This window comes from Lactuca sativa, chromosome 1 (genome assembly GCF_002870075.4).
Source record: "Lactuca sativa cultivar Salinas chromosome 1, Lsat_Salinas_v11, whole genome shotgun sequence".
Taxonomy (NCBI): domain Eukaryota; kingdom Viridiplantae; phylum Streptophyta; class Magnoliopsida; order Asterales; family Asteraceae; genus Lactuca; species Lactuca sativa.
Window position 1 is genome coordinate 242,578,096 of NC_056623.2, and position 16,051 is coordinate 242,594,146.

General features: G+C 35.9%; 1 protein-coding gene and 1 non-coding gene across 2 annotated transcripts; one reads left to right on the forward strand and one right to left on the reverse strand.

The window, feature by feature from the left end:
- Positions 1–13,871: 13,871 nt before the first annotated feature.
- On the reverse strand, positions 13,872–13,978 carry LOC111894219 (small nucleolar RNA R71). The gene has a single exon (XR_002851115.1). It is a non-coding gene; the product is annotated as a small nucleolar RNA R71 (small nucleolar RNA).
- An 884-nt stretch (positions 13,979–14,862) lies between these two features.
- On the forward strand, positions 14,863–15,633 carry LOC111894208 (uncharacterized). The gene has a single exon (XM_023890289.1). The coding sequence runs from the start codon at positions 14,863–14,865 to the stop codon at positions 15,631–15,633; it is 771 nt and encodes a 256-aa protein (XP_023746057.1).
- The last annotated feature ends 418 nt before the right edge of the window (positions 15,634–16,051 follow it).

The following is a 16,051-nucleotide window of genomic DNA, read 5'->3' on the forward strand; positions in this document are numbered from 1 at the left end:
ATTTATGAAGAGGGATTCCATAATCATAATCGAAATTTGAGAACGTACTATGTATCCTTGACTAAATTTATTAACATTCCACAACCTAAGCCTTTAGATTTGAAATGAAGCATTATATTCTCTCCCTTAATTATAGCAAAACAACTATTCAGTCCTTAGGACTTTGTAAAGTATAACTCTTGTTTTCTATAATTAATATTGCTAACTTGCAATACTTGCCTTAATAATCATACAATCATAACATTTATGCCCCCACTATCACGATGATTATTATAACCATAACACTTATGCTCCGACTAGCTTTGACACGCATTCAGAAACCGCTTAACTTTAAGAAAAAACAATTCCTATTGAATTTCTTTAAGTTCATATTTCTAATACCCAATGCTTTGATAATCTTTTATCAAGGCTTTATAAACTTATACACCTTTGCCTTAGATAGTTCATGTGTGTGTCTTAAACAATTCAGACAAATTGCCAAATCTCACAATTCGGATCATGGAAAGGGATACCGTAACCATATTCAAATTTGAGAGTACAATTTTACAATCGCTATCTTCTTAAAATCTCTCTTAGTGAAAGCATTTCCTCACAGTCATTTTCATGAAGGAGGGAATCTTATGACACTTAGATTTTAATGGTGTATGTGTTCCTATCCATGTGAATTTGTCAAAAAACAAAGTTTACGACAAATTCAAACTCATATGGACCGAACTTTCTTAATCTTGATTTCTTGCCTTACGGTAACACGGCTGCCCACCATATCTTCCAAGTAGTTAAGCAGCTCACACTTTCCTATCAATGTACTTTTCATTGATGAAGGTCCTTGCCTTTTATGCATTCAAATGAGAACTCATCGAACTCATATGCATAATAAACTCGATTGGAACGACACAGAAACAAGATAACGTCAACACGATAGGTTGTAAACCTCTATTCGTGTGCTAGTGATGATCGATAAGGTTTATTCTTGATTATTTCTTGAAACTTTTCAAGACCATTAATACTCCCACTGACTCCTTGATATATAAGATTCTCTTGTCAATAAACATTTCTTGACAATCAAATATTTAAGAGTTAGTGTAGCTTTTATCAAGACAAAACACCATATAAAATTGGTCCTAGTTGGTCTTTGTCTTATCCAAGACATAACAACTTTCCAATTTCAAATGTACGAAAATAAGAAAATCATTTTCCAAATTCTACATTTGATGAATGTTTTAAACCTTCTTAAGACTTGTCACTCAATGTCACAATCTTAACTTTAAGACTTGGTTTTGGAACAAAGTATTATTGACTTCTTGATTTAACCATTTCTTCAATTCTCGATTCCTCTTCTTAGACATACAATTGCACAAGGACTCACTTAGAGGATCAATTGAGATATGGTTCTTAATCATTAAGACTAATCATAAAACATAATAAAAGGTACTCTCCATTCTTCTTAGAATAGAGAAACCTTTATCTACTACTGATTTAAACCTTTTCAATCAATTCAGAATTACACTTAATCTTATAAGTATAATCATATTTACTAAACCTTTAGTGAATCATGATGAATATCTTTGTTACTTTTGTGGTGGACTTGATCAATACAGAACCTTGTGTACTAGATCTCCTAGTCCTTCACTTGACACTTTGTCAATGAATTAGTCTAATTTTCCCAAATGTGAAAGTTTTTCATTCATCATACAATACTAGTTGCATGATTCCAAGTTTCTATCCACTTGAAACTTGGACGATGAGAAAATTTCCCTATTTGGTAAATTCTTGACCTTTCCACAAATGACATAATCAAGAATCACATCCATTCGTTGTAGAAATATGCAAGAATCAATTTTTCATAATGATTTAATTGCAAGGAAATAAATAAATAAATAAAGACGTCAAACAAACTTTATTTTATTCATAAAAGCAGCGGAAAACATTTGTCCTTACAATGCAAAATAAACTGAAAAACTATGTAATCAAATATTCCTAACAACTCTATCATAACTTTCTAAGCTCAAATCTAATCTTTGAATCCATGCGATCGAGATCCATTTCTTCGTGATTAGACTCATCTTGCTCTTTCATTAGGCTTCCTCTCTTTTCACTGATCCTGTAAAACATTCAAATGCAATCTTATCACATTATGTATTAAGAATCAATGAACAGGAACTTAATGGAGTTAGATATTGGATTTTACCTGAAGCACACTCATACTCTTTGACTCTCCCATCTTCTAGACTCTTCAGGCTCTTAGGGAAGACTTTTATCCAACGCCCTTTCTCTTGGAAGCAAACGCAGGTCGGTTCTCCTAGAACGTCCTGGAAAGTATGGTTGGTTGACTTTCCTAACAATTACGCTCCATTGCTTTGCCAAATCATTTCTGATTCAGCAGCAATGAGCATGTAAGTTAGGTCAATGAGGTTTTCATCATGATCCATCATATAATACTTTCTTTTGAACTTATTATATGATTCGGGAAGTGACTGCAGAACCCAGTTCACAGCCAACTTATCCGGAAATGACGCACCCAACATTATCAACTTATCGATGTGTGATTTCATTCCTAGAACATGGGCACACACGGGTTTACCATCTTCATGTTTCATTTCCAATAGGGCTTTAGTGACATTGAACCTTTCAATTCTTCGATCTTGTGGGTTAGGGAGAACAACGGGAGAAGGAGGAGGAAGTGAAGCATGATTTCTTGTTCCTCGATCGAATCGTAGAATATCATCTTCATGTGGAATGCTTGTTCCACGGGATTTGGGAAGACCATAGTTGTCTAACTTTGACATCTACAAAACGGGAGAAAACAAATTCAAGGTAGTTGATCGATTGAGTCCTTAATAAATCACCCAAATGAGATATCAAGGCTAGGACCCAACACAATACGCTACAACCTAGAAAAGGGATGTCGTAATCTAGTTGCAGAATATTTGAAGGTAAGTGAATGACGATTCACTAATTTCCACCATTATAAACGAAAAAGAATTTTAAGTTTTAAATCTATGAAAACTCCTAGATCCTTTGAGATTCATTGAACATTTCAATGGCATGTTTAAATCTCGATATGCCCCTCTAGTTTGTGACTGGGATGCCGAGGATCACAAAGCGGGTGTGAATAACCATGCAAACTTACATGTTGCCCTCACATGTTACGACCACCTATTCGATGTGCCGGTAAACCACACACGCTCCACCGAACTATGACAAACATTGAGTCACCCTTTGTTACCTTTGCTTAGAACCATTTAGTGTGCCGGTTAACCACACATGCTCCACTAACGTCTTCGCAAGGGTACAAAGTGTAATTTCATGGAATTGCATCAATTCACTTTTGCCTAAAGCAACTAAGATTGGGAATTTTTTGAAAAAGCATTTAGTTACTTTTGTACTTCATAAGATTGGGAATTTTTTGAAAAAGCATTTAGTTACTTTTGTACTTCATTATACTTATAAAGGAAGGTTTCTGTCCTATCCTACCCGTTCCGCTAACGACCCTCCACTAGTCAAGAGTGCGGTGGGTAAGAGTGAATACCCATTTAATCGCCATTTTATAGGTAATTTCCTTAAACACCCCATATAGACCAGCTTCGTGAATGAGGCCTACTAACGGTAAGACTGACTTTTACTCATACATATATATAATGTTAGACTTTTAATGTTATATATAGTATAGGGTGTATTTTATACTTTTAAAATACTAGGTGGTCAGATTTAATACTTATACCTTTAATTAAATTAAATTGTAAACCAAAATTTTATGGATTTATTAAACCTCTTTTAATTATACACCTTAATTAATTAATAAACCATAAGGGTGTGATTTGAACTTTTCAAAAACTATACTAGGGTTTTAGAATTTAACAATCCTAAATTAAACTTTTAATCAACTTTTAAATTCCAAAACTTGAGGGCAAGTTTTGAAACCTTTCAAAACATTAGGGTTTTAACTATTTAAATTTCAAAACAAAACTATTATGTTCAAATTTAAACTATAAAACCTAATGGGGAAAAATTTAAACTTTTCACAAGATAATACAAATCTAAATTACAAATAATCAAATTTTATCTAATAAAACAAGTGATTATCTAAATTTTGAAAATTATCTTCAATTTAGGTAAGGATAATCACCAAATATGGATAAAATTCGGATTTTATAACAAAAATATGTTAACGGTAATTATCCAAAGCTAAAACAGGAAGAAAATCGCGAATATTAGCTGTCAGATGATTTGGCTCGTCGAGTCTGGACCTGGACTCGTCGAGTACTGCTGACTCGGCGAGTGCACCAAGTGACTCGGCGAGTCAAACACTCAGAATCAAAAAATTTCAATTTTCAGTGCTGATTTCGATCAAATATGCATCAATACAATAGAAACCAATCTAGGCTCTGATACCACTGATGAGTTTTGGGAAAAAGAACGTCCTATTTGCTCATACAAACCCTAATGCTTGGATCTAGGTTTCTCTATTGTACATGCAATTCGTCTAAGACTATAAACCCTAGATCTAGTATATGATAATCTATATAACATATGAATTAGGGTTTAGATCATACCTTGATTGTTATGTAGCAATAACAATCTCAAATCCTTGTTGTAATGACTTTAGAAAGCTTAGAGTCACAAATGTCACTCCTCTAATGGCTCACAAACACCAAGAGCAAGAGGATGAAGAAGAGAAGAGAAGGAGGCTGCCCAAAATGTGTGGAAACCCTAGATAACAAGTTCACCACGTTTTTGGGACTTAAGGGTTCCTTAAATAGTGAGGCTATTAGGGTTATCTAACAAGGAAAACCTAATTTGGATGCTTAGGACCTAAGAAACCCATGTACTACTTTATTAAAGGCATTTGGACGATTTCTAATGGGTTTCCCCATAGAATTCGTCCACCCCTTTAATATGGTGTCCATTAGCCCAATATTCAACTGTCACACAATTGACAGTTCTAGTCCCTTATGTTTGATTAATGTCTTTTAGCCACAAACTTAATTCTTATTAATTCTTGACTAATATTAATTAAACAATATGATTTCTCCTTTAATGTATTATTCTCATAATATATTAATAAATCATATTTAATCCTTTCTCTCCATAATTCATCCTATCAAGTTGCTTTGGTGAAGGCAACCCAAAAGGACCATGCACCATCGGGTCAAGTACATACCAAAATAGTTATGGACTTAGACACTAATCCAACAGTCTCCCACTTGGATAAGTCTAACAACTATTCCGTGTATGACTTCAGATCCTGATCTGCAGTCGTAGCTTTGCAAAGCCGCTGTCAACTCTGATCTTATCAGATACGCATGTCCTTCAGATAAGGAATCATATATTCCTCCATTCTAGATATCGGATAGATTGAGACATGGATCTAAATCATTCTCTCTGTCTATGTGTTGTTCCCCGAATTCAGATTTATGACGACTGACAACAGACTACAATTGAACACATCAATTTAGTCCTGGCTTGGCCAAGCGCCTAGGTGCCATCACTAAATCATCGAGGGGCCCACATATATCGCTTTTATCCTACTTTGGATAAAAGGAACGGATAAACTTTGACTCAATGCTCGATTGCACTTACTCACCAAATCCCACACAACAATATGTTTTGTAACACCAAGTTACTGGTGCGTTTACATATTATCAATGTGCAACCGCCTCGCAAGATACAACTCACACATCTCGGTTTCAAGAATATAAGATGTTATCGTCTCACCAATCACTCGTGATAAAATCAATGAAGTGATCCAAGTGAGCGTGGGTTTAATCCAATGCTCAAATCATATTCATAAGCACTCATGAACGTTGTAGCAAACATTTTCTTATGTCTAATACTCTTTAGACAATCCACACACCAATTCATGACAGTCTTCATTTATATCTACTTCCAACATATGAACGACTATGGCCTGTTTGAATATTTGGACTGTTCTCAACCAATTAAATTATTCAGGAAGTCAAAACATGCAAAGTGAAACACAAGAATAATACTAATCCCATATGGCCTCAAACCTTTGAGCATAAATAAAACACCTTTTATTTATCACCATATCGATTACTCATTATTTGTCGTTTCGGGTAATCAACTTCTTACTTGAATTCTTACAACACTTGTACCATGCTCTTATCATGCACACAATGTTTACCTATGGTTCTTACTTTGTGAAATAGATCAAATGAACACATTTCCAACCATACTCATTTCACAACTCCCAATCCTTTCTATAAGTGAAAGAATATCAAATTCTTGCCACTTATAGAATACGTTAGATTCTAACATTTTATGCAATGATTCTTTTGTAATGTCACCGCACCAAGGTCACAATGACTATTGCCAATGAATTACAAAGCTCTCTATCGGAAATTGTTTCAAGACAATTCCATAGATGTGATGTCTCTCACTCAAAGTACATTCCTTTGAACATCCATCTTGCATAAAAGTTTCTAATCTAGACATAGATTCTTAATATCCAACTCCCAATATGGAAACATTTCCATATTTTCCATATGACAACTCATTCTTAATAGAATCTTATGTATTCATAATAATGTCGATATGGTCCATTCAATACTATACTTCCAACTACTCACAAGCGACCAATCCTCGACGAACTTTGGATTGTCCTTTGATAGTTGTTTAATTATCTTAGTCAAAACCGATTCTTGTCCTTTTCCCTCTAAATGCGCTAGACATTTGGAAAATTTTAGAATGGTCAAATATTATAGCATTTGCAATCGATCCTATACCCGAAGCGTGTGGGACACGATGCATAATGTCTTACATAAAGATTCGATACTTTATCAATCCTTTGCCATGATATTTTACGTGTCACATTCTCACAATTTGATTTATGAAGAGGGATTCCATAATCATAATCGAAATTTGAGAACGTACTATGTATCCTTGACTAAATTTATTAACATTCCACAACCTAAGCCTTTAGATTTGAAATGAAGCATAATATTCTCTCCCTTAATTATAGCAAAACAACTATTCAATCCTTAGGACTTTGTAAAGTATAACTCTCGTTTTCTATAATTAATATTGCTAACTTGCAATACTTGCCTTAATAATCATACAATCATAACATTTATGCCCCCACTATCACGATGAATATTATAACCATAACACTTATGCTCCGACTAGCTTTGACACGCATTCAGAAACCGCTTAACTTTAAGAAAAAACAATTCCTATTGAATTTCTTTAAGTTCATATTTCTAATACCCAATGCTTTGATAATCTTTTATCAAGGCTTTATAAACTTATACACCTTTGCCTTAGATAGTTCATGTGTGTGTCTTAAACAATTCAGACAAATTGCCAAATCTCACAATTCGGATCATGGAAAGGGATACCGTAACCATATTCAAATTTGAGAGTACAATTTTACAATCGCTATCTTCTTAAAATCTCTCTTAGTGAAAGCATTTCCTCACAGTCATTTTCATGAAGGAGGGAATCTTATGACACTTAGATTTTAATGGTGTATGTGTTCCTATCCATGTGAATTTGTCAAAAAACAAAGTTTACGACAAATTCAAACTCATATGGACCGAACTTTCTTAATCTTGATCTCTTGCCTTATGGTAACACGGCTGCCCACCATATCTTCCAAGTAGTTAAGCAGCTCACACTTTCCTATCAATGTACTTTTCAGTGATGAAGGTCCTTGCCTTTTATGCATTCAAATGAGAACTCATCGAACTCATATGCATAATTAACTCGATTGGAACGGCACAAAAACAAGATAACGTCAACACGATAGGTTGTAAACCTCTATTCGTGTGCTAGTGATGATCGATAAGGTTTATTCTTCATTAGTTCTTGAAACTTTTCAAGACCATTAAGACTCCCATTGACTCCTTGACATATAAGATTCTCTTGTCAATAAACATTTCTTGACAATCAAATATTCAAGAGTTAGTGTAGCTTTTATCAAGACAAAACACCATACAAAATTGGTCCTAGTTGGTCTTTGTCTTATCCAAGACATCACAACTTTCCAATTTCAAATGTACGAAATAAGAAAATCCTTTTCCAAATTCTACATTTGATGAATGTTTTAAACCTTCTTAAGACTTGTCACTCAATGTCACAATCTTAACTTTAAGACTTGGTTTTGGAACGAAGTATGATTGACTTCTTGATTTAACCATTTCTTCAATTCTCGATTCCTCTTCTTAGACATACAATTGCACAAGGACTCACTTAGAGGATCAATTGAGATATGGTTCTTAATCATTAAGACTAATCATAAAACATAATAAAAGGTACTCTCCCTTCTTCTTAGAATAGAGAAACCTTTATCTACTACTGATTTAAACCTTTTCAATCAACTCAGAATTACACTTAATCTTATAAGTATAATCACATTTACTAAACCTTTAGTGAATCATGACGAATATCTTTGTTACTTTTGTGGTGGACTTGATCAATACACAACCTTGTGTACTCGATCTCCTAGTCCTTCACTTGACACTTTGTCAATGAATTAGTCTAATTTTCCCAAATGTGAAAGTTTTTCATTCATCATACAATACTTGTTGCATGATTCCAAGTTTCTGTCCACTTGAAACTTGGACGATGAGAAAATTTCCCTATTTGGTAAATTCTTGACCTTTCCACAAATGACATAATCAAGAGTCACATCCATTCGTTGTAGATATATGCAAGCATCAATTTTTCATAATGATTTAATTGCAAGGAAATAAATAAATAAATAAATACGTCAAACAAACTTTATTTTATTCATAAAAGCAGCGGAAAACATTTGTCCTTACAATGCAAAATAAACTGAAAAACTATGTAATCAAATATTCCTAACAACTCTATCATAACTTTCTAAGCTCAAATCTAATCTTTGAATCCATGCGATCGAGATCCATTTCTTCGTGATTAGACTCATCTTGCTCTTTCATTAGGCTTCCTCTCTTTTCACTGATCCTGTAAAACATTCAAATGCAATCTTATCACATTATGTATTAAGAATCAATGAATAGGAACTTAATGGAGTTAGATATTAGATTTTACCTGAAGCACAGTCATACTCTTTGACTCTCCCATCTTCTAGACTCTTCAGGCTCTTAGGGCAGACTTGTATCCAACGCCCTTTCTCTTGGCAGCAAACGCAGGTCGGTTCTCCTAGAATGTCCTCGGAAGTATGGTTGGTTGACTTTCCTAACAATTACGCTCCATTGCTTTGCCAAATCATTTCTGATTCAGCAGCAATGAGCATATAAGTTAGGTCAACGAGGTTTTCGTCATGATCCATCATATAATACTTTCTTTTGAACTTATTATATGATTCGGGAAGTGACTGCAGAACCCAGTTCACAGCCAACTTATCCGGAAATGACGCACCCAACATTATAAACTTATCGATGTGTGATTTCATTCCTAGAACGTGGGCACACACGGGTTTACCATCTTCATGTTTCATTTACAATAGGGCTTTAGTGACATTGAACCTTTCAATTCTTCGATCTTGTGGGTTAGGGAGAACAACGGGAGAAGGAGGAGGAAGTGAAGCATGATTTCTTGTTCCTCGATCGAATCGTGGAATATCATCTTCATGTGGAATGCTTGTTCCACGGGATTTGGGAAGACCATAGTTGTCGAAATTTGACATCTACAAAACGGGAGAAAACAAATTCAAGTTAGTTGATCGATTGAGTCCTTAATAAATCACCCAAATGAGATATCAAGGCTAGGACCCAACACAATACGCTACAACCTTGAAAAGGGATGTCGTAATCTAGTTGCAGAATATTTGAAGGTAAGTGAATAACGATTCACTAATTTCCACCATTATAAACGAAAAAGAATTTTAAGTTTTAAATCTATGAAAACTCCTAGATCGTTTGAGATTCATTGAACATTTCAATGGCATGTTTAAATCTCGATATGCCCCTCTAGTTTGTGACTGGGATGCCGAGGATCACAAAGCGGGTGTGAATAACCATGCAAACTTACATGGTGCCCTCACATGTTACGATCACCTTATCGATATGCCGGTAAACCACTCACGCTCCACCGAACTATGAAAAACATTGAGTCACCCTTTGCTACCTTTGCTTAGAACCATTTCGTGTGCCGGTTAACCACACATGCTCCACTAACGTCTTCGCAAGGGTACACAGTGTAATTTCATGGAATTGTATCAATTCACTTTTGCCTAAAGCAACTAAGATTGGGAATTTTTTGAAAAAGCATTTAGTTACTTTTGTACTTCATTATACTTATAATGGAAGGTTTCTGTCCTATCCTACCCGTTCGGCTAACGACCCTCCACTAGTCAACAGTGCGGTGGGTAAGAGTGAATACCCATTCAATCGCCATTTTATAGGCAATTTACTTAAAGACCCCTTATAGAACAGCTTCGTGAATGAGGCCTACTAACGGTAAGACTGACTTTTACTCATACATATATATAGTGTTAGACTTTTAATGTTATATATAGTATAGGGTGTATTTTATAATTTTAAAATACTAGGTGGTCAAATTTAATAATTATACCTTTAATTCAATTAAATTGTAAACCAAAATTTTATGGATTTATTAAACCTCTTTTAATTATACACCTTAATTAATTAATAAACTATAAGGGTGTGATTTGAACTTTTCAAAAACTATACTAGGGTTTTAGAATTTAACATTCCTAAATTAAACTTTTAATCAACTTTTAAATTCCAAAACTTGAGGGCAAGTTTTGAAACCTTTCAAAACATTAGGGTTTTAACTATTTAAATTTCAAAACAAAACTATTAAGTTCAAGTTTAAACTATAAAACCTAAAGGGGAAAATTTTTAACTTTTCACAAGATAATACAAATCTAAATTACAAATAATAAAATTTTATCTAATAAAACAAGTGATTATCTAAATTTTGACAATTATGTTCAATTTAGGTAAGGATAATCACCAAATATGGATAAAATTCGGATTTTATAACAAAAATTATGTTTATGGTAATTATCCAAAGCTAAAACAGGAAGAAAATCGCGAATATTAGCTGTCAGATGATTTGGCTCGTCGAGTCTGGAACTGGACTCGTCGAGTACAACTGACTCGGCGAGTGCACCAAGTGACTCGGCGAGTCAAACACTCAGAATCAAAAATTTTCAATTTCTAGTGGTGATTTCGATCAAATATGCATCAATACAATAGAAACCAATCTAGGCTCTGATACCACTGATGGGTTTTGGCCAAAAGAACATCCTATTTGCTCATACAAACCCTAATGCTTGGATCTAGGTTTCTCTATTGTACATGCAATTCATCCAAGACTATAAACCCTAGATCTAGTATAGATAATCTATATAACATATGAATTAGGGTTTAGATCGTACCTTGATTGTTATGTAGCAATAACAATCTCAAATCCTTGTTGTAATGACTTTAGAAAGCTTAGAGTCACAAATGTCACTCCTCTAATGGCTCACAAACACCAAGAGCAAGAGGATGAAGAAGAGAAGAGAAGGAGGCTGCCCAAAACGTGTGGAAACCCTAGATAACAAGTTCACCACGTTTTTGGGGCTTAAGGGTTCCTTAAATAGTGAGGCTATTAGGGTTATCTAACAAGGAAACCCTAATTTGGATGCTTAGGCCCTAAGCAACCCATATACTTCTTTCTTAAAGGCCTTTGGACGATTTCTAATGGGTTTCCCCATAGAATTCGTCCACCCCTTTAATATGGAGTCCATTAGCCCATTATTCAACTATCACACAATTGACAGTTCTAGTCCCTTAAGTTTAATTAATGTCTTTTAGCCACAAACTTAATTCTTATTAATTCTTGACTAATATTAATTAACCAATATGATTTCTCCTTTAATATATTATTCTCATAATATATTAATAAATCATATTTAATCCTTTCTCTCCATAATTCATCCTATCAAGTTGCTTTGGTGAAGGCAACCCAAAAGGACCATGCACCATCGGGTCAAGTACATACCAAAATAGTTATGGACTTAGAAACTAATCCAACACGAACTAGCCTGCCTTCGTCCAAATCACCTGAAAGAATCCGTGAATGCTACAACACCCCTGCAGTCTTACAACACTCTACCCTAACTGACCATTAGTGAATGTTATGGCTCCCCCATAGTCTTACATCACTTTCATCCTTGCTTCTGCCCTGGATACCTGGACGGTTCTCCCCCACTTAGACTCAACTGAGTCCGCTCGACATACAAAAATTGAAGGATTCCCAATCCTCATTATGTTCCCATGCCCACCTTGCTGATGGTCGGTGCTTACCAAAGCTAGCATTCCAAAAATATCCCTACCCAACTATCGTACTTCTTGAAATCCAGCTAACACTTCTTGTATCCCAACAACATCGATGACTTCAAACGCTTAAAGATGGCGTAGTCCAACGAATGGATAGTCTAACCAAACCTCAACGACAACTCTATTTAATCCAAATAATTAACCAATTACAAATCTTATTTAATCCAAATAATTGAACTAGGTAATTAATTAGTTTAAACAATTGGCCACTGCTTGAATTGATTAATTGTTTAAGAGTTATTAATAGTGAACATGAATCTAACCACTTTAGTTGGTAACCAGTAACAATTAATTTATCATATTATTATACAAATAACCATCAGAGTGAATTGGTGAATTTTTACTTGTTTTCTTTAGTTGTTAGGTGATCACTTGTTAGGTGGTGTGTTTAAGTTTCTAGTCTTGTAAAACTAGAGAAAAACCTTCACTTTTGTTACCTTCTTAGTTAAAATTAGTGATTAGTTTAATTTCCGTTCTCTGAGTTCAACACTCTACTTACCTAACTATACCACTAAAAGACAAGTTCACTGCCTTTGTGTGCTAAATTTATAATTTAAAAGTAGGTTTAAAACCAATGCATTTTACATACATCAAGTTTTTGGCGCCGTTGCCGGGGAGCGGTTCAAAAATTAAATCTAATTCCTAATTTTATCAACCCTTTGTGTGAGTTTTTCTTGCAAAAAGTTAATTTTTTAGCAATTCAGTAAGTAGGTTAGGTTTTAGAATTTTTTACTTTTTAGATGTTTTTATTTAGTTTTCAATTTTTTTCTATACAGGCTACTCGCCGAGTGCACTCGCACCTACTTGGCGAGTACCCTACTGTTTGGCAATTAGTTTCTATTATCATTCTGTTTCGTCTTTTGTTCTTTTTACGTGTTTGTCTCATTTTGTTACAGGCTTTTCATGACCAGAGGATCCAGCACTCCACTAGTGCCCCCTTTTGAAGACCCAGAATCCGCATTGAGAAAGAACAAAGGCAAAGACGTGGAAAGCTTGAATACACCTAAGAAGTCGCCTTTGTCTAACTTGAAGACTATTTTTGGGAAGAAGAAGAGCAGTAAATCAGGAGCATCCAACGCCTCTTTAGCAAACGAAGACCCGATCAAAGAAGACACGGAGTACGAAACCGAGGAAGAAGAAGAACCTACATTTGGGCACGATTCCGATTCCGACAACGAATTAGCTATTCTCATGGCTAACATTGATGAAGTCCCCATGGGGGAATGGAAGAAGAGGATACACGATGATACTGGACCGAGACTTGTGCAACCCGCAATTCCCGCAACTGCCACTTTTGAGCTAAAGGGTCACATTCTTGCTCTAATCAAGGAGATCCCCTTCTATGGAAAAGACCACGAAGATGCTTACAAACACTTGGATGAAGTCAATGATGTAGCTGATGATTTTAATGTTCCAAACGTGCCTCGCGAAACTCAACTACTTCGCATGCTTCCGGTTACATTGAAGGGTGCTGCAAAGGATTGGCTCAAGTCACTTCCCCCCGGATCCATCACTACATGGGCCAACATGAAAGAAGAATTTATGGATCAATTCTACCCACCCTCCAAGATATCTAAGTTAAAGAAAGCCATAGCCAACTTTAAACAACAAGATGGAGAGTCACTATATGAAGCTTGGGAGAGGTACAAGAGCCTGCTAAGGAATTGCCCACATCATGACCTCAATAGTCAACAAGAAGTCTCCATCTTTTATGATGGAGTAAATGTTACCACAAGGCAATTAATTGATTCGCAAGGTCCAATCACAAAGAAGGCACCTCGAGTGATAAAGCAACTAATTGAAGAATTCTCTAAGCATTCTAGAGAATACCACAATCCAAGGAATGATGTGACAAGGGGAACAACTTATGCAGCTTCAGAAGATTTGTCAGCAGTTATGGCTATGTTGAAAACCATGGATAGGAGGATGGATAAAATAGATCAAACGATACATGCTATTCGGGTGGGTTGTGAGAACTGCAATGGGCCTCATCTTACTAGAGACTGCGACTTGGATGAAAATGGCAATAAGAAGGTGAAAGTATGTTACTCAAGTGGGGACCGATATGATGAAGATTGGCAGAAACCCAAGAAGGAGTGCTTCCTTATGAGGAGTACAAGAGCGCTAAGGAGGAGAAGTTTAAACAAAAAGGAAGAGGTTTTTACCAAAAGGAGGAGTCGACACAAGATAGAAAACCAAGTTTGGAGGAGATGCTTACCATGTTTGTAGCTGATTCAGAAAACAGACACAATAACCATGATGTTGCAATACAAGAGACAAGAACAATGCTTAGGAATCAGCAAGCATCTAACCACAACATAGAGACACAGCTGGGGCAACTTGCTCAACAAATTACTCAAAGATCACCAGGAGAACTTCCTAGTAAAACCGAAAACAACCCACGAGGCGCACACATAAACATAGTCACAAAAAGAAGTGGGAAGATAATTACTCCTCTGGCCCCCATTCAGACTGAAGCACGCAAAGAATTGAAAAAGAGGACGCAAAAAAAGAAGACCAAAATCAAAAGTTGCATGGTACAGACCCTACTCGTCGAGTCCAGAATATGGACTTGACGAGTCCATTGCCAAACTCCAAAAATCAAATTCCTGAAAAGCCCTTTCAACCTCCAATGCCATATCCAACCCGAGCTAAGAAAGAAAAGCAGGAAGAGGAGTACCAGAAGTTTCTTGACCATATTAAACCTCTTCAAATCAACATACCCTTCATCGAAGCAGTCGCGCAAATGCCAAAATATGCAAAATTCCTTAAGGAGCTTCTAACCAATAGAAGGAAAATGGAGGAGGTGAAATATGTAGTACTTAATGAAAATTGCTCAACTGCCATGTTAAACAAATTACCAAAGAAGAAGGGTGACCCGGGAAGCTTGACTTTGCCTTGCCAATTTGGTAACTTCGCTACCATTCATGCTTTGGCTGATTCGGAAGCAAGTGTGAACCTCATGCCTTATTCACTCTTCAAGAAATTGGATCTCCCGGAACCGAGGCCAATTCGTATGGCAATTCACTTAGCAAACAAAACAGTCACATTTCCAAGAGGAATATGTGAAGACTTATTGGTCAAGGTGGACAAGTTTGTGTTTCCGGCAAATTTTATAATTCTAGACATGGAAGTGGATCCTCAAGTCCCGAGCATCCTTGGAAGACCTTTCCTCCATGCAGAAAGTGCTATAAAGGACATGAGAGACTCGAAGCTTACTTTACGGGTAGGAGATAATTCAGTCACCTTCGGGGTTGATCAAGCTATGAAGCATGCGAGGAATAGTGATGACATGGCGTTCTCGACTGACATGTTTGATGAATTGATGGAGGAATGAAATAATGAAGATCCCAACAAGTCCACCATCTTTGATGAAGAATTAGTGATGAATTCTGGTAAAGCAACTCGCCAAGTAGAGCCGATCTACTCGCCGAGTCCATGTGAAGAAACATTTGAATTCGTAAATTCTGCAGCAGACTCGCCGAGTCCCTCACCTGTACTCGGCGAGTACAACATGCAGAACGTAAAAACAGAACTCAAAACATTACCAGATCACTTGGAGTATGCTTTCCTTGAAGATGGTCATCAAAAGCCAGTTATAATAGCCTCTGACCTCTACGAATCTGAAAAAGAAGAACTAGTTCAAGTCTTGAAGAAGCGAAAGCGGGCCATACCATGGAGCATTACCGACATCAAGGGAATAAGTCCCTCTTATTGTTCTCACAATATTAACCTGGAGGAAGGAGCAAAGCCGG